The sequence below is a fragment of the Anopheles maculipalpis genome, chromosome 2RL (genome assembly GCF_943734695.1).
Source record: "Anopheles maculipalpis chromosome 2RL, idAnoMacuDA_375_x, whole genome shotgun sequence".
Taxonomy (NCBI): domain Eukaryota; kingdom Metazoa; phylum Arthropoda; class Insecta; order Diptera; family Culicidae; genus Anopheles; species Anopheles maculipalpis.
In genome coordinates this window covers 47937632-47955006 of record NC_064871.1, presented here as the reverse complement: position 1 = coordinate 47955006, position 17375 = coordinate 47937632, and the positions used below count along the sequence as shown (strand labels likewise).

Genomic DNA, 17375 nt, shown 5'->3' with positions numbered 1-17375 from the left:
TTTACTATCCGCTTTTCGCGGTTCAAGGTTTAGGCCACTGTCACGGTAATCCATGATTGAATATTATTGTTACTTCTAATGATCGTGCCCGATCCCCCTAGCGCTGCGAACTCTACTACCACGGCACACGAAAAAGAAAAACCAAATGACCAAAACCAACCCCACTAGACGCGTGTCCACCAATCCTACTGCCGCGATTGATTATTTTTATAAAACGGCTAAAAACATACCGCTGATTTCAATTCTCGACAACATTCTTCCACCGACAAAGATAACGTATCGCCGTGCGGATGAGAGCAGGCAAATTAATGCCACTGGCAGCACGCTTCAAACTTAGTAAAGTGCGAGCATCCGACCAGAACGGCACGGGTTTGTTAAAAGCTGTCTCCCCATTGTTTGTCCACCCAGTCATCTCTAATCGCGCAACTACACAATGTCAGCATCAAAACCTGTCACGATCCCGGAATGGATGACAAACGATTTCTTCATTGGTGCGATTGCAAAAGCATTTAACGTTACGGAGGCCGAGTTTACCATCGTGCAGCTCGACGTCCATGCGGCCACGGAAGCGGGCGACAATTTCGTCTCGATCATGTACCGCGTAAAGGTAACGGTACGCATGGCGGGGACGACGGACCAACGAATCGTGTCCCTGATCGTGAAGGCTCTGCCGCGGTTAGGCCTTTCCGAGGAAATGATCTCCGCGATGAATGTGTTCCCGAAGGAGATGGCCGTGTATGCTGAAATTTTGCCCGCATTTGAGCAACTGTACCGTGAGCAGGGCGTGGACGTTACGTTTGGGCCACGCTGTCTGAAACACTGCACCGAACCGACCGATATTATCGTGATGGAGGATCTGAAGGATCGTAACTTTCAAATGGCGGTACGCCAGAAAGGGCTTGACTTGGAGCATTGTCACACGTTGCTGCGACGGTTGGCTCAGTTCCATGCCGCATCGGCAGTTTACTACGAACGGAATGGACCGTACGATGCGAAGTTTAAGGAGGGAATGTATGCGGAAAAGAATCGCGCAATGTTTGAGCAATTCCAGGGTCAGCACGATGTGTTCATGTATGAAGCCATATCTAAGTGGCCGAAAAATGGGAAGCTGTATGCGGAACTCATGGTCAGTGTTTTAAGCTGTGTTAAGTGTTACCTTTGAGTACATCGTATAATATCTAACTGTTCTAATACGCATTTTGCACACACAGAAACGTTGGGGCATGGACATGTTCGACGCCATGCTGCGCATCACGAAACCTGACCCGGCCAAGTTTAACGTACTAAACCACGGTGACATGTGGTGTAATAACATGATGTTCCAGTACGACGAATGCGAAAAGATCAAAGAAATAACGCTCGTGAGTAGGCGGGCCTCGGAAGTGGATTTCAAACCGACATAACGACGTCTAAATTAATCCTAGAAATCTCTCAATTGATTGCAGGTCGACTTCCAGATGTGCATTTGGAGCTCGCCAGTAATTGACCTTCACTACTTTATCTTTTCCTCGGTGCGCGCCAATTTGAAGTTGCGTCAGCTAGATCACTTGATTTGCTACTATTACCAACATTTGACCGAGAACTTGACCCTGCTCCAGTATGGCGGTGTGCGTCCCTCGCTGCAAGACCTGCACTCAGATTTTATCGAGCGGCAACTGTACGGTCTGAGTACGGCCTTTTCCGTGTTTCCTATTTGTGTGATGGAAAAAACGGAGGACGCCTCGATCGATCTGATGTTAGATCAGGGTGATGCAGGGATAGCGTTCAAGGAGAAGATGTACAACGGACCGGCGTACGTCGAGCAGATGGTCCCGATACTGGAGTACTTTTACGAAAATGGTGCGTTCGATATAAACCAGCTTGGATACCAGCGACCGGCCGGTATCGAGTATGATCACTCGCTCTACATACCGCTCTGGTTGGATGTGCAATTTTTCGACGACGTAGTAAAATCAAAACTTGGTACCTTTGCTCCCAACTCTCGACGGCTCATCCGCAACATACGGCTAGAACTTGCCACCAAGAAGGGTGATAACTATGCTTCAGTTTTATACCGCGCAAAGGTTGACGTTCTCAACCAAGGTACCGGTGTGGTCGAGAGTTTTTCGACGATTGTAAAAGCCCCACCGAAGGGTGTGCTAGCGGGCCACATGTCATATCTTAACTTCTCCACGCGCGAGATACAGATGTACCGGGAGCTATTGCCCGCCTTCGAGCAGCTCTACCGCGATAAGGGTATCAGCGCACGCTTCGCTCCGCGTTGTTTGAAGGTGTGTGAAGGCGTTCCGGCGGACGTACTGGTGCTGGAGGATCTTTCGCACAATGGCAACAATCGTATGGCGGATCGGCGTGCAGGGCTGGATCAGCATCAAACCGAGCTGGTGTTGGAACAGCTAGCTAAATTTCATGCCGGATCGGCCGTTTTCGTCGATCAAGGAAACACACTCTCGCGTGACTTTAATGGCCCGCTGGTGATGGAGACCTTCAAACAAATGGGCAAACAAATCTTTCAACCTATGCTGGACGGGTTGATAGAATTCATGGCAAACTGGGACTTTGTAGCTTCGGATCTTCACGCTGATCTGAGCGAGCTGGCAAAGACGGCGTTCGACGAGTCGGTCTCCATTATCGCTCCGCGGGAAAATCGTTTCAACGTGCTAAACCACGGTGATCTTTGGATAAACAACATGATGTTTAGCACGAACGACGACCGTTCGACCGAAGTTACCCTGCTCGACTTTCAGATGTGTTGCTGGGCTTCACCGGTGATTGATTTGCACAGCTTTCTTTTCTCTTCCGTCCAATCGGACCTGAGGCTATCCAAGCTCAACTACTTCCTTCGCTACTATCAGGAAAAGTTGGTCGAGAATCTCGTACTGCTCGGATATCGCAAACGGTTGCCAACATTGCAGCAGCTGCTGGTTGACTTTAACGATCACCTAATGCTGGGACTGATCAGTACGATGCTGGCACTCCCGTTCGCACTCGTACCGGACACGGAAGATGCATCGCTTGATTCGGCCATCGAGAGCAGCACCGATGCCGGGCAACGTTTTCAGAAACTAATGCTAGACAACGAGGAGCTGAAGAGCCAGATGAAACAGTTGCTGCCATACTTCCGGAATCGAGGCATTCCTCGTAAGGGAAACTTGTAAACTTTCGAACTACGATCACATGCCATGAGTGAATATGCGTAACGAAATATAAATAAAATGTATTTTTTACTGTTAAAACACTAGCTTCAAATCATCGTTTACGAGTGTGTGTTTGTGTGTGGTGTTATGTACGCTGTAAACAATTTACAACCAAATCTCAGGCTAACACTATGCCGTCATTCCCCTTTGAAACGATCGACCATCGACAACATCGAGATCGTCAGCATGACTTGTCATATTTTGTTTTTTTTTCTACTCAAACTCATCATCTCAATCATCTCTGCTACAAAGTGGGGTAATGAGTCAAAAAGCAACCTAACCAAAGCTACAGCTCCAACGAGCCTTTTCTGACACCCTTTTCCATTATCAACTCTGGCGTTTGATGTCGTGTGCCACTGAAGACACCCCAAATCTGCACTAAAATTATATCAACGTTCGACCGTTTCCGTATAAGGCATTATCAAGCACACGCCCGCGACTCTTATCGGGGCACCAAAAAAGGCCACATTTGGGGGTTTGAAACAGCGCTTGAAGATTGCATGAGACTTTGGGTGCGTGTGACAGTCGTGCGTACAGCGAATGGGGTAGGAAATGCTATGTTTGCGACCAATAAATACTGTGTTAGGGTGGGTGATGTGCGGTTCCTACCGTTCAAACAAATACCTCAAAAACGACCTGTTGTTCCCGGTTGGACATGCGGCGGTCGATGCGATGACGATGTATTTTTGTTCCAATACATAATACATACACAAGCTAAGCTATGCTGCCTTACTGCTCAAACCAACCCCACCGATTCGTGGTTTGTTCAACTTGATAGCCTATCTTGCCGGTGGTTCTTGTTGTAGTTAGGGTAAGATAATTTTTACCCACACATCCACTTACCGAGCGCATTATTTCGCACCAGCACGCATCACTCGCGGGACAGTATTTATTCATCGGTCGCCGCGTGCAGATCGTAACGGATAAACCTTTTTTTTGTGTGTGTCGAACCGTTCTCAAACTCGGCTGAACACATCTGCCCCCAAGATTAGAAACCAAACGAACGAAATAAACAAACAAGTGGTACGTGTGTGGCAGCAAACAAACCATGACCTCATCTACCAGTGCTGAGTTGAGCGTGCCGGAATGGATGACGAAAAAGTACTTTGTGGATGCGATTGCTGTGCAGTTGAGTCTCGAGCCAACCGAATTTACAATTACCGATCTGGACGTTCGGCGTGCAACGGAGGCTGGTGATAATTATGCGTCCATTCTTTACCGTGTGGTGGTATCGGTCCATGTCCATGAGCCCGGGAGCCAAACGAATGTTTCGTTGATAGTGAAAGCACTACCAAAACTTGGCGTGGCCGATGCGATGATACAGTTGATGAATCTGTTCCCGAAAGAGACCGCCATGTACACGGACATAATACCGGCGATGGAAGAGTTGTATCATGTGCGTGGCCAAACGGAGGTGGCGTTTGGTCCACGGTGTCTCATGCACAGCACCGAACCTACCGAGGTGATTGTGCTGGAAGATTTAAGCGAACGACAGTTTGCGATGGTTAGTCGGCGGCAGGGAATGGACATGGCTCATGTCCAACTGGTGCTACACCGATTGGCACAGTTTCATGCAGCGTCAGTTGTAATGGCGCAGAAGCGTGGTCCGTTCGGAGCACTGTTCAAAGAGGGCATGGTATCGGAGAAGGGACGTGCGATGACGGAACCGTTCCATAAGGCACAGGCGGAGTTTTTCCATAAGGTTTTGCACGGATGGTCAGAAAAAGAAGGTTTCTATGCTGATCTTATGGTACGTATTTCTTGTATGAAATGTACTGCCGAAAATAGTGTACGTGTAGTATGCAAGCCTTCAGGCGTCGTTACGATCGTTTGTATGAAATGAACTCATTTTCTACTCGTCATTTACAGAAACACTGGGGCATGGATATGTTTGATGCCCTCCTAAACATCGCTAGCGCCGATCCGACTAAATTCAACGTACTCAATCACGGTGACATGTGGTGCAATAACGTCCTGTTTCACTACAACGAAAACAGTGAGCTGAGCGATGTCTTGCTGGTAAGAATGAGGCTACAGCGGAACGGATTACCTTGAAACGAACGCATGACGCATCGCTTCTTTATCGTTACAGATTGACTATCAGCTCAGCTTCTGGTCCTCGCCGGCAATGGATCTGCTGTACTTTATATTCACCTCCGTAAATGGTGATTTGAAAATTTCACAGATGGACTACATGATCCAGTACTATCATGAAAAGCTTATCGATAGCCTGAACTTCCTCGAGTACGATGGTAATCTTCCACTGTTGAAAGACCTTCATTCGGATATAATAGAGCACCACCTGTTTGGGCTGATGATAAGCTTCTCCATTCTGCCCGTTTGCTTGATGGAAAAGTCGGACGATGCATCGATGGACATGATGATGGATCAGGGTGACGCCGGCATTGCGTTCAAGCTGCGAATGTACAACAATCCTGCGTACGTGAAACAAATGAGCCAGATTTTAGAATTCTTCTACGACCGGGGAGTGTTTGATCTGCGCCAGATCGGTACCCAACGTACCGCACGGATCGATTTTGATCCCTCACTCGAGCTACCGCTTTGGTTAGATCGTGAGTTTATTGAACACATCGTAGATTCCAAGTTCGGAGTTACCTCCACGGAGAAGCGCATCGTACGTAGTGTGTACGTTAAAAATGCAGCCACGAAGGGTGACAGCTACTCATCGGCCCTCTACTCGGCAAAAGTAAATCTACTCAGGGAAGATACAGACACCGAAGAAACGCTTTCGCTCATCATTAAAACGCCTCAGAAGGGAAGAGTGGCTTCTTACTCGCTGGATAAGGATATGTTCGTCCGAGAGCTTTATCTGTACGAACAGCTCATACCTGCGTTCGAGCAACTGTACCGCGACAAGGAAGTATCGGTAAAGCTTGCCCCCCGTTACTATAAACCTCGAGCCGGACTTCCGGAGGATGTAATTGTGCTCGAAGATTTGACATTGGGTGGATTCCGTAAGGCTAACAGGCAGGAAGGTTTAGATAAGGATCACGTTGAGGCTGTACTCGATCATCTGGCCCGGTTCCATGCTGCTTCCGCTGTTTATTGTGAATCTGCCGATAGCCTTCCGAGCGTGCTAACCGTATTGTCTGCAGACAGACAAATGGCGTCCAAAACAGATGCTATGTTTGCACCCTCGCTGAACAGTCTGTTCAAGTACATGAAGGAATGGGATTTTGCTGCCGATTACGTCGAAGACCTTCAAACCGTTTCACGACAGATCTACCAACTGCTTGTGGACACTTGGAGCTTGAACGTGGAAGGGTTCAATGTGTTGAACCACGGGGACGCTTGGCTTTGCAATATCCTTTTTGCGTACGAAAACGATACGGTACACCGTGTGGCCATGGTGGACTACCAGTTTCCTACGTGGGGTTCACCCGTGTTCGATCTGATCCACTTTCTGTTCTCCTCCGTACGGGCGGAATTGAAGCTTTCGAAGCAGGCCTACTTTTTGCGCTACTATCAGGAACGGTTGGTGGACAATTTGGTGCTGCTGGGATACAGGAAACGCTTGCCAACACTGCAGCAGCTTCACGTCGATTTTAACAATCGTTTAATTGCTGCCATCAAAACTACCGTAATTGATCTGCCATATGTACTGGCTGAACCGAGCGAGGATGCATCGCAGGAAGCGGCCATCGTGCAGACGGAGGCGGGACAAAAATTCCAGAAGCTGCTGTTCGACAACGAGCGGTTGAGAGAGCAAATGAAGCAACTGCTGCCATATTTCCGATCGCGCGGATTGCTGACGGTACTTGCAGCTTCTAGTAACCGAGACTTGTACGGGAATACGGGAATACGGGAATTGTGAAATCAATATTTCATTATTAGTATACTAACTGTGTATCAACACATTTTCCTTGTTTCTTCTATACAAACATATACTTATACAATAAATTCTTATAAGTCATGTATCTAAATCTTTTATTAAAAACAGAACATCAGTTTACAGAGTCCATCGTTTTATGGAACATTCCAAATTCGTACAGCTTTGGTAGCAGTCTATCGACCAGTGTGACGAATGTTGGATTGTTGTAGAGACGCTGCCGTAACGCGACGCCTTCCGGTTGATCAGATGTTATCATTTCAATATCGGACGGTTCCGTTAAGCCACTCATCGTGATGGCAACGGCTTCCGACAGTGGTGGCAATATTAGCACTCCGCGCCGTTTTATCTGCTGTAGCAAATCAGCATACGGTGGTGTAAGATTATGATGTTGTAATTGCTTAAAAGCTTTCACCAAGTGTACGTAATAGAATTGCAACAATTCCTCCAGCGAATCACACATCAACTCTGCAGCAGATGTGGTAAAGAAGTACAGCAGATCCGAAGCGGGTGATCCATAGAATGCGGTTTGGAAATCCAGCTGTAAACAGTGCTCAGAATAAGTCATTTTACGGAATGTTATAGAACAGGGAAATACTAACAAAACGTAGATCTTCCTCTCCAAACATTATGTTATTCGGCCACAGATCGCTATGGTTAAGGACCGTAAATTCCGAAGGTTCTACGCGCTGTACCTCTAAGCATTCTTTTAGCAACCGTCCATCGAGCGCCACCTGTGTGAAAATGTTTGTACTATAATTAATAAAACTCAAGAAAAAAGCACCATACTTTCATTACATTTACCAGTGACTCTAAGTATTCTGCGTGTACGTTTCGCTCTTGTAAACTGAGCACAAACGATTTGTAACACGGGTCGTAATAACCCTGCAGTATATCGAGGGTCTTTTCGGCAAATACACCATCGGAAAGCAGATCCGATACTGTATCGCCATTTTTCCTATGCACTACTGAGGCAGCATGAAACGCAGCCAGCTTTTGCAGTACCGCTCTAGCGTCCTCAATCGGGAGGTCAAAACTTTTCTCTCGCATATAGAATTGGCTACGCGTTAAATCCTCCATAACGATCACGGTGTAGGGTGTTGTGCTGATTGTTTTAAACACCCTCGGTCCAAAACGTATCGGCTGCCATTCTTCAAACAAACGTTCGAATGCAGGTAAAATATTTTCGTACATTTCAAACTCCTTGGGAAACACGGACAACACTTCGACGAGATTTTGTCCAAATGTACAGTCTGATTTCTCCTTCACAATGTACGACAGTGAAGTAGACTTTTCCGGGTTCTTCTCAAACTTCACCTCAATACACACCCGATGTATAAGTGACATATAGCCGGCTGTTTTTTCATTCGCTTTGTCGATATTGATGGCGGTAATGGTGAAGACATCGCTATGCTCAAGCGAAAGATCACGCACTATTACGTCCTTGAAAAAATCAACACTCTTCCAACTTGTATCACTCATGCCGGGTTGGGAGTACAGCATGAACGCTCACCATACAAAATTGAACTCAACTGAACTGTGCTGTGTGTTGCTACTGCACGTCACTCATTTTATAGTATGAGATAAAGCATTACGTCAGATAATGCAACCTGTTTCCGAAACGATTTCGATTCACACTAACCGGAACGTGTGTGCAAATAATCTCTTCGAAATGATATCAATAACAAACAATATCAGTGTATTTCTAAAAAAAATTTTTTTTCACTGTACATAGTGCAATTATTTCATACGGCTGGACTAGAGTTCAAATACCATCCTGACCGTTCCCCCATAGTGAGGATTGACTATCCAACTACGAGGTATCAATAAGTTTAGTAAGCCATGGGATGACCAGCGTGACCTTAGAGGTCGTTAAGCCAAGAAGAAGGTGTGAAATTATTTCTTTCCATTAAATTTTCTAAGGAGTAAATTAATTAATTTTCACATAATTTTAATAAAGCTAAATGACATACATACGTGCGTGAAAAAACCTCGGGATACTCTGCAATCTGCTAGAAGGCTTGAAAATGATTACAGCTATACTAAATTAAGCTTAATCGCTTAGATGTTAAAAAACGAATTTAACTAAGGACATCTGCCATATGCATGGTGGCAAATACATGTACATCTTTTCATACAAGCACTACGTCCTCGCCTCGGTGTGTTTGAGTATAACAAAAGCGCCTAAAGATATGCAATACGCTACACAAAACATAGGCGAACGACTAGCGGATTCGCGTAACGGTGCTGGAAAATGATCTAAGGCTGTAACAGTCATACTGTTAGGCCGGGGCCACACACAACCGAAACAGACCGACACGGCACATCAAATTTGACAGTAAAAGGCTTTTGTTCTGGTGTGGTGTAGAGGAATCGATTTTTAATTACTGTAAATTATGGCCAAAGTAATACTTTGGAAGATCTGATTGTTTTGATTAAACTCGCAAGGATAGCGAAACAAAGCGAAGCAGTCAAAGAAACGTTACAAAGCGCTACATTTTGATGTTTCGTTTTAGTCTGTTTCGGTAGTGTGTGGCCCCGGCCTTCGGCGCTGTGACAATTGGGTAAAAGGTGCAAGAAGGTCCCCATTTACGAAATCTGTTTATGTTATAATGCGTGTAGTGAAATAGCGCTCAACACCGATCTCAACACCGAACACCGAGGTTATTTATTTATTTTTATTTATTTATTTATAATTAAATATGATGGTCTAGTGCCATATTGTCAATACCGCTTGTGTTGGATAAATTTTATAATCATATTGATAAGGCATTTACTCCTTATTCTTTGCCTTATCCCGGGACGGCAAAGAATAAGGAGGAAATTTTTTTTTACTATTTCATCATTGATATCATCATCATTAATGAGCGGTTAATAAAGAAGTATACTTCTTTCGTTTATTCATCTATTTGTAATAAATTATTATAAATCATGTATCTAAATTTTTTATTAAAAACAGTAGATTAGTTTACAAAATCTATCGATTTACGGAACATTCCAAATGCGTACAGCTTTGGTAGCAGTCGATCGACCAGTGTAACGAATGATGGATTGTTGTAGAGACGCTGCCGTAACGCGACGCCTTCCGGTTGATCAGATGTTATCATTTCAATATCGGACGGTTCGGTTAAGCCACCCAGGGTGATGGCAACGGTTTCCAACAGTGGTGGCAATATTAGCACTCCGCGCCGTTTTATCTGCTGTAGCAAATCAGCATACGATGGTGTAAGATTACGATGTTGTAATTGTTCAAATGCTTTGACCAAGTGCTCGTAATAGAATTGCAACAATTCCTCCAGCGAATCACACATCAACTCTGCAGCAGATGTGGTAAAGAAGTACAGCAGATCCGAAGCGGGTGATCCATAGAATGCGGTTTGGAAATCCAGCTGTAAACAGTGCTCAGAATAAGTCATTTTACGGAATGCTATAGAACAGGGAAATACTAACAAAACGTAGATCTTCCTCCCCAAACATTATGTTATTCGGCCACAGATCGCTATGGTTAAGGACCGTAAATTCCGAAGGTTCTACGCGCTGTACCTCTAAGCATTCTTTTAGCAACCGTCCATCGAGCGCCATCTGTGTGAAAATGTTTGTACTATAATTAATAAAACTCAAGAAAAAGTACCATACTTTCATTACATTTACCAGTGACTCTAAGTATTCTGCGTGTACGTTTCGCTCTTGTAAACTGATCACAAACGATTTGTACAACGGCTCGTAATGACCCTGCAGTACATCAAGAGTATTTTCCGAAAATTCTACCTTTGAAAGCAGATCCGATAGTGTATCGCCATATTTCCTGTACACTGCTGAGGCAGCATGAAACGCAGTCAGCTTTAGCAGTACCGCTCTAGCGTCCTCAATCGGGAGGTCAAAACTTTTCTCTCGCATATAGAATTGGCTACGCGTTAAATCCTCCATAACGATCACGGTGTAGGATGTTGTGCTGATTGTTTTAAACACCCTCGGTCCAAAACTTATCGGCTGCCATTCTTCAAACAAGCGTTCGAATGCAGGTAAAATATTTTCGTACATTTCAAACTCCCTGGGAAACACGGACAACACTTCGACGAGGTCATGTCCAAATGCACTGTCCGATTTCTCCTTCACAATGTACGACAATGAAGTAGACTTTTCCGGGTTCTTCTCAAACTTCACCTCGACACACACCCGATGGATGAGAGACATATAACCGGCTGTTTTGTGATTTGCGTTTTTGAAATTGAAGTCGGTAATGTTAAAGACATCTCTTTGCTCAAGCGAAAGATCACGCACTATTACGTCCTTGAAAAAATCAACACTCTTCCAACTTGTATCACTCATGCTGGGTTGGCAGTACAGCATGAACGCGCAACGTGCGAAATTGAACTAAATTAAACTGTGCTGTGTGTTGCTACTGCACGCCTCTCATTTTGTTGTATGAGATAAAGCATTACGTCAGATAGGGTAACCTACTCCGAAACGATTTCGGATCCTAGCCGGATCGTGTGTGTAAATATTCCCTTTGAAATGATATTCATAACGAATGATATCAGTGTTTTTTCGTAATTAAATGATCATTTACTTAAATGTTGAATAACGAATTTAACTACGGACACGCATCTTTAACACGTATAGTGGCAGATTTTATATCTTTTCATACTAGTTCTTCGTGTTTTCCTCGGTGTATTTGAGTATAACAAAAGTGCCTAAAGATATGCAATACACTACGCAATACTTAAACGGACTAGCTAGCGCAACGACACTCGAAAGTGATCTAAAGCTGCAGCATGCATACTGTCAGGCGCTATGACATTTGGGTTAAAGGCTAAAGAAGGCTCCCCTTGACGAATTTTTTTCGTCAATATGCGTAAAACACGCCCAACTAGCCTTCCAAAATGATTGGTTTTTACTAAGAGCTACGACCATCTAAGCCAGGAACAAAACTTCCTTAGAGAGCATGTGCTTCACTTTGCATTAAGCATTATGCTTGCTTTTTAATAAGAGTACCGACTATGTAAGCATCCTGGAACAAAGCTTCCATTGAAAATGTTTCAATTGCTATGGGCTACCTATCGGCTGTGATGGTCCACCGTCGGCCGACCGATGATGCCTATAAGCGTTCTGAGATTATAACTAAAGCTCATGATGGAGAGTAGAAGGGATCACAATTCAAATTCTAGCATTAGTTTTATCAATTCATCCAACCATTTTTAACAGCACTGAAAACACACAATGAGCAACCTAGTCGACATGTGCTGCGTTTTGCATACATTTAGCACGTTTTTCGCATGGTGACTAAAAATTTTTGTCAGCGGGGGGCCTTCTCGAGTCTTTATATTTCATTCATAGCATGAGGGAGAAAAGATTTTTTTTACGTTTATTTATAGAGGATTTGAGTCTCTGAGACTACATTCGACTCTCCGAGAGAACGGAATGCTTTGTATCATTTGTTAGTGCTTCAACTGTCACTTGGGGCAGCGTCCGGTGCCGGAATCGTTGTTGATCATGCAACATATTACAACGCTGTATTCACCACTTTAATCTTTTTTTTCTTCCTTCTACCAATTCATTCCATCCCTGTTTGCAATTCATATGTCTATTCGTACGAACGCTCCTTTGTAATTTGTTCTTTATTTTTACTCTTCCCCTCTCCTTGTCCTGCGGTAATTTGTTTTTGTTTTATTTATAGTTTTCTTAAAATTTTATGTTTATTTTTACACTGTTTTGTTGGCTAGTAAGTTCCGTTGATATGTAAACTAAAGCCTTGGGCAGACCTTAAACATATATACATGAAGATGAATATAAACGTAGAACTGCTGGAATGTGTATTTTGAAGAAATTTCTTCCGGTATCAGAGGATGTTATCAGAAGGAGAGACGTTATTTCCTCTATCGTCTAATATGACGAAAGGGAGAGTCTCCAATTCACATTCCAGGCTAAGCAAAGTAAACGAAACCAGCTTCGTTCGAGAACCAAATGAAACTCGTACAACATAGATTCAGTTGCCAAAGTGATTGCGGATAGAAAGAACGTACATTTTCCTGTGAAAAAAAACAGCATTAGAACTTTTTTTGTCAGAAGAAACATCATAAAGTACATTAAAGAAACAAACTTAACAACCGAGAAAGGATTGGTCATTATTGTGCTTCAGCGGCTCTTATCAGATCCCACATAAAGAAGATGTGTTTTATCGCCCGACGTGCTTCACAACCAGCGATCGACACTGTTTGGTAGTGTTATCAACGGCGTAGGAAAAAAAAGAAACAATCTGAGATAAGCCTCCAGTTTGCAGCGTGGTTGTTGTACGGCAAAGAACTTCGGAAGTGCACAACGCACCGGAAGTGTTTTGCTTGTTAGTGAACCGGCATACTTGAAATGGCCAACTTTGAGTGGATCAACAGTGACCTGCTGACGGGGTTACTGATTGAGCAGCATGGAACCAGTTTTAAACGGCTCGTGTCGTACGATGTAACCTTTGCCACCAAAAAGGGAGATAATTACGCGAGTGAAATGTACCGGGTGGCGCTACATTACGAAATCGGTGTACCCGTGAAGAAGACTATCATTCTTAAGGTAATTTGCAGTAATGTTTTCCATGAAGCATTTAACTAAAATATTAATATATCTTTCAGGTCATGCCGTCGGGAGAGCTTCAGCAGCAGGTGATGCAAGAGAACAACATCTACCAAAGAGAGATCGTGATTTATGGACAGATAATGGCCAAGATCTATAAGCTGTTAAGATTGATTGGCGATTTTTCGATTATTTCGCCGATTTGTTTGACCACCACCAACACTCCCAAACAGATGCTCGTGTTTGAAGATGCGCTTGAACAGGGATTTCAAATGGTTGATCGTCGCTTTGGGTTAGATTTGGATCATGCCCGTTTGGTAATAGTGAAGCTTGCCAAACTGCACGCCTGCTCACGGATCTTGTACGAAGATGATCCGGCACTGTTTGAGCTCACGATGGAAGGATGCATTTCAGACGATCCTAAGAAGCAAACGTTCCTTCCATACTATCGTCATTGCGTTCGTCAGGTGATGCGTTTGGTTGGGGAATGGAACAAGGATGATCGATGGGAGCCGATACTGCGAAAGCTGGAAAAACTTCAGGACAAAATCATTCCCTATGGGTGCGATGTTTACCGGCGTCGGGATGATTGCTTTAACGTATTAAATCATAACGACATATGGGTTAACAATATGATGTTTTCGTACGGAGCAGAAACTGGTGTGAAAGATGTGCTACTGCTCGATTATCAGCTGTCATTTTTCGGATCACCAGGGGTAGATCTGAATTTTTTCCTGTACGGTTCGCTACGCCCTGAAGTCCGCGCTGCACACTTATCGGATTTGATACAGGTTGGTACAGGTTTTGTCTTGCACCTTTTTATTTGAAAGCTAATTTAAATTTATCTCTCTTCAGCTGTATCATACCACACTTCGCTCTAACTTGGAGCAGCTGCACTACGGTGGAACCATTCCAACCCTACCAGACATCCACGTAGAAATCATTCGAAAAGGATTCCATCGTAAGTAGAGCTGACATTAACCTTAACTGCCTCAAACCGTTGATAGCGGATTCATACGATAAGAATGTTTACATGGTAAATATGCCGGCTCGTTTGTGACAGGTGTAAACGCCGTCTTCCAACAGATGCCGATCGCAATGATGGAACGTTCGGAAGGCGTAGACATGGATCTCCTGCTGGGCGAAGGTGAACGCAGTGAGGCATGCCGTCGTGAGCTCTTTGACAATCCACGTTATGTCAGCGTTTTACCAGCACTACTACAAGAGTTTGATCTAAGTGGTTACTTAGATTAATCATCAGTTGAGTGACACGGTGACGTTTGACGGTTGAAAGTAGCGTCGACCAACAAGAAAAGATCCAGGAGATAGCTTTCACTGCTCCCGTTCTGCCCGTGTGCTTGGCTGACCAGTGACGTTTGCTAGGTGGACTGTTGAGATAATAGAGACATTAAATATTTAGAAACTACCCACTGTCGGCTAGTTGCAAATTCCTTATGATTTATGAATGCCTATATAAGTATATGCCCAGAACGATTGCTTACAGGGGCTAACACGCATACAGGTCAGTAACCACACATATCGATGCCTTTAAAGACATCATCACGAACTTCGTCTTGTTTTAGTCTTGTAGTAAATCCACCTTTCCCTTAATTGTATTAGTGCGATTCCCACTACGAGAGGTGAGAATTGTACTCCACAATGATTCTAATTAAAGTGCATCTCATCCACCAGCACCACGCAAAAGCTTCAATTGCACAACCAATTTTAGACCCAGCACCATGGGCGATGATGTCTTTTCGTTCCGTGTATGCACTGTCTGGCGGGTCGCACACGGGACCAACAATTTATGACACTAAATCTAGCTTCAGCTACACTTCCCTGCTACAGGTCCGTTCGGTATAAAGACCTACCGAGCTGACTGCCGTTCAGTCACAAACTCTTCAACGCATCTTGCTCATTCAGCTCACCGAGGTTGTACTAGGCACCAGGGCTAACGATCGTACAAAAGATGCCGGAACATACTGTACCAGTTTGCCTGAACGCTTCGGCCGATGCGCCGGAATGGTTGAACGAAAAGTATGTCGAAAAGATGTTGCGCTGTGCGTTTAAGGACACATCTATTAAGGTTCGCCAGCTGGATATATGCTACGCCGTACCGAAAGGTAACAACTTTGCAAGCATCATCTATCGTATCGGTGTAACGTATCACTCTAAGCAGCAGGTAATACAGATCGACGGAAATAATATAATAGTTGTGAAAAGCAGGAGTTCAATTAATCTTTCCGTATTCTAATTTTTAGTACGAAACCACACGCACGTACATCGTGAAGGGTATGATCACCGAGGGGATCGCGGGCGAGAAACTCCGTCAGTACGATGTTCAGCGTAAGGAGATGGATGCCTACCAGTTTGTGATTTCCGAGCTGAAGCTTTTGATGAAATCGATTGGAGAACCGGGTGAGCTGTATCCAACCGCGCTAATCGTGGACCGCAAACAGGAAGCGATCATGTTTAAGGATCTCGCCCCGGAAGGTTACCGGATGGTGGATCGCACGCAGGGCATGGACATGGTACACATGAAAATGGCCATCAAGCTGATGGCGAAGATGCACGCAGGTTCGCTGAAGTTACGACAGCAGCAACCAAACATTTTCGATCCCTACAACATGTCGATCGTAACGCGCGAAACGGACGCATTCTATCCGATGTTTGTACACATCTTCGAAGCGCTTACCGATGAGGTCGGCCAATGGGGCCCCGAATGGCAGTACTATCATGCGAAACTGCAAAAGCTGGCACCTAATTTTGTGGAGTACTCACAACGGGTGATCGATAACGATCCTGCCAGTGAGGATCTGTGTGTGTTCGTGCAGGGTGATATGTGGGTAAACAACTTCCTGTACAAGTATGACGCGGAAGGTAATCCGATCGATGCGGTACTGTTGGATTTTCAGTACTGTTACTACGGTTCACCGATGATCGATTTTTGCTACTTGTTCTACACCTCGGCCCGGGATAACATTAGACAGTGCTGTTTTGATGAGCTGATACAGTACTATTACTACGAGCTGACAGGCTTTGCCAGGCGGTTGCAATACGATGGCAAACTGCCAACGCTTTACCAGTTTCTGCAGCAATCGTACCGAAAAATGTTCTACGGTAAGGGGTGCGATGTAGAATGCTTTATCACGTTATTAATATACTTGTTTTTTTTTTCTCTCGTAGCTGTATACTCCACCTTCATCGCACTACCGGTACAGATGAATGAAAATACGGAAAATGCCGATTTCGATGCGTTGATGTGCAATGACGAACGTGCCCTAAACTTTAAGCGAATGATAGTGGCGAACGAGAAGTATCATGCAATTCTACGAGGTTTGCTACCACAGTTCGATCGGAAGGGACTGTTGGACAAGTTGGATTAGATGGAGCAAAATGCTGTGAAAGCATCTGCTGTGCTAATGACCAATTTTGTTTAAACCATATTTCCAATAAACATCGCCATTGCTTGAAATGCTCCAAAAACTATGAACAAAGCGTCATAATATCAGGGCTTCGCGTTTCAACTGGCTTAAACTGGCAGCTGACCTGAAATCCCACCCTAATGTCATGCAACACCCAAAAACAGAACTGATTAGCTAAGCGGTATGCGAGTGTGTATGCTGACAAGAAAAGAAATATTGATAAGAGCACACCTGCCCCGTCGTCCAAGAAAATTGATAACGCACCGTGCGGAACATCGAAGCTATCAAATTTGTTCGACTAAATGATCCGAGAAGAGCTCTGCAAGAAACTTACGTGACCTACTA

General features: G+C 44.4%; 4 protein-coding genes across 4 annotated transcripts in view; 3 read left to right on the top strand and 1 right to left on the bottom strand.

Annotated features, from left to right (window-relative positions):
• LOC126558621 (serine/threonine-protein phosphatase 4 catalytic subunit) overlaps window positions 1–17375 on the bottom strand; it is a 161615-nt gene that overhangs the window by 78901 nt on the left and 65339 nt on the right. The gene's annotated exons all lie outside the window — the stretch shown is intronic.
• Window positions 434–3155, top strand: LOC126559723 (uncharacterized). The gene is made up of 3 exons (XM_050215895.1): window positions 434–1126; window positions 1212–1361; window positions 1446–3155. Exons 1-3 carry the CDS (start codon window positions 434–436, stop codon window positions 3153–3155), a joined length of 2553 nt encoding a protein of 850 aa, XP_050071852.1.
• Window positions 4243–14432, top strand: LOC126567204 (uncharacterized). The gene is made up of 5 exons (XM_050223434.1): window positions 4243–4944; window positions 5064–5213; window positions 5287–6998; window positions 13392–13605; window positions 13665–14432. The coding sequence occupies exons 1-5, from the start codon at window positions 4243–4245 to the stop codon at window positions 14430–14432; spliced, it is 3546 nt and encodes a 1181-aa protein (XP_050079391.1).
• LOC126558114 (uncharacterized) lies at window positions 15575–16991 on the top strand. Its single transcript, XM_050214067.1, has 3 exons — window positions 15575–15787; window positions 15867–16725; window positions 16792–16991. The coding sequence occupies exons 1-3, from the start codon at window positions 15575–15577 to the stop codon at window positions 16989–16991; spliced, it is 1272 nt and encodes a 423-aa protein (XP_050070024.1).

Bases quoted from the DNA above. Each gene is read 5' to 3' on its own strand.
- LOC126559723 (XM_050215895.1), top strand. From the start codon at position 434: ATGTCAGCATCAAAACCTGTCACGATCCCGGAATGGATGACAAACGAT. The intron at 1,127-1,211 runs GTCAGTGTTTTA...TTGCACACACAG, and splicing joins AGCTGTATGCGGAACTCATG to AAACGTTGGGGCATGGACAT. The intron at 1,362-1,445 runs GTGAGTAGGCGG...AATTGATTGCAG, and splicing joins AGATCAAAGAAATAACGCTC to GTCGACTTCCAGATGTGCAT.
- LOC126567204 (XM_050223434.1), top strand. From the start codon at position 4,243: ATGACCTCATCTACCAGTGCTGAGTTGAGCGTGCCGGAATGGATGACG. The intron at 4,945-5,063 runs GTACGTATTTCT...CGTCATTTACAG, and splicing joins GTTTCTATGCTGATCTTATG to AAACACTGGGGCATGGATAT. The intron at 5,214-5,286 runs GTAAGAATGAGG...TTATCGTTACAG, and splicing joins AGCTGAGCGATGTCTTGCTG to ATTGACTATCAGCTCAGCTT.
- LOC126558114 (XM_050214067.1), top strand. From the start codon at position 15,575: ATGCCGGAACATACTGTACCAGTTTGCCTGAACGCTTCGGCCGATGCG. The intron at 15,788-15,866 runs GTAATACAGATC...TCTAATTTTTAG, and splicing joins CGTATCACTCTAAGCAGCAG to TACGAAACCACACGCACGTA. The intron at 16,726-16,791 runs GTAAGGGGTGCG...TTTCTCTCGTAG, and splicing joins GTACCGAAAAATGTTCTACG to CTGTATACTCCACCTTCATC.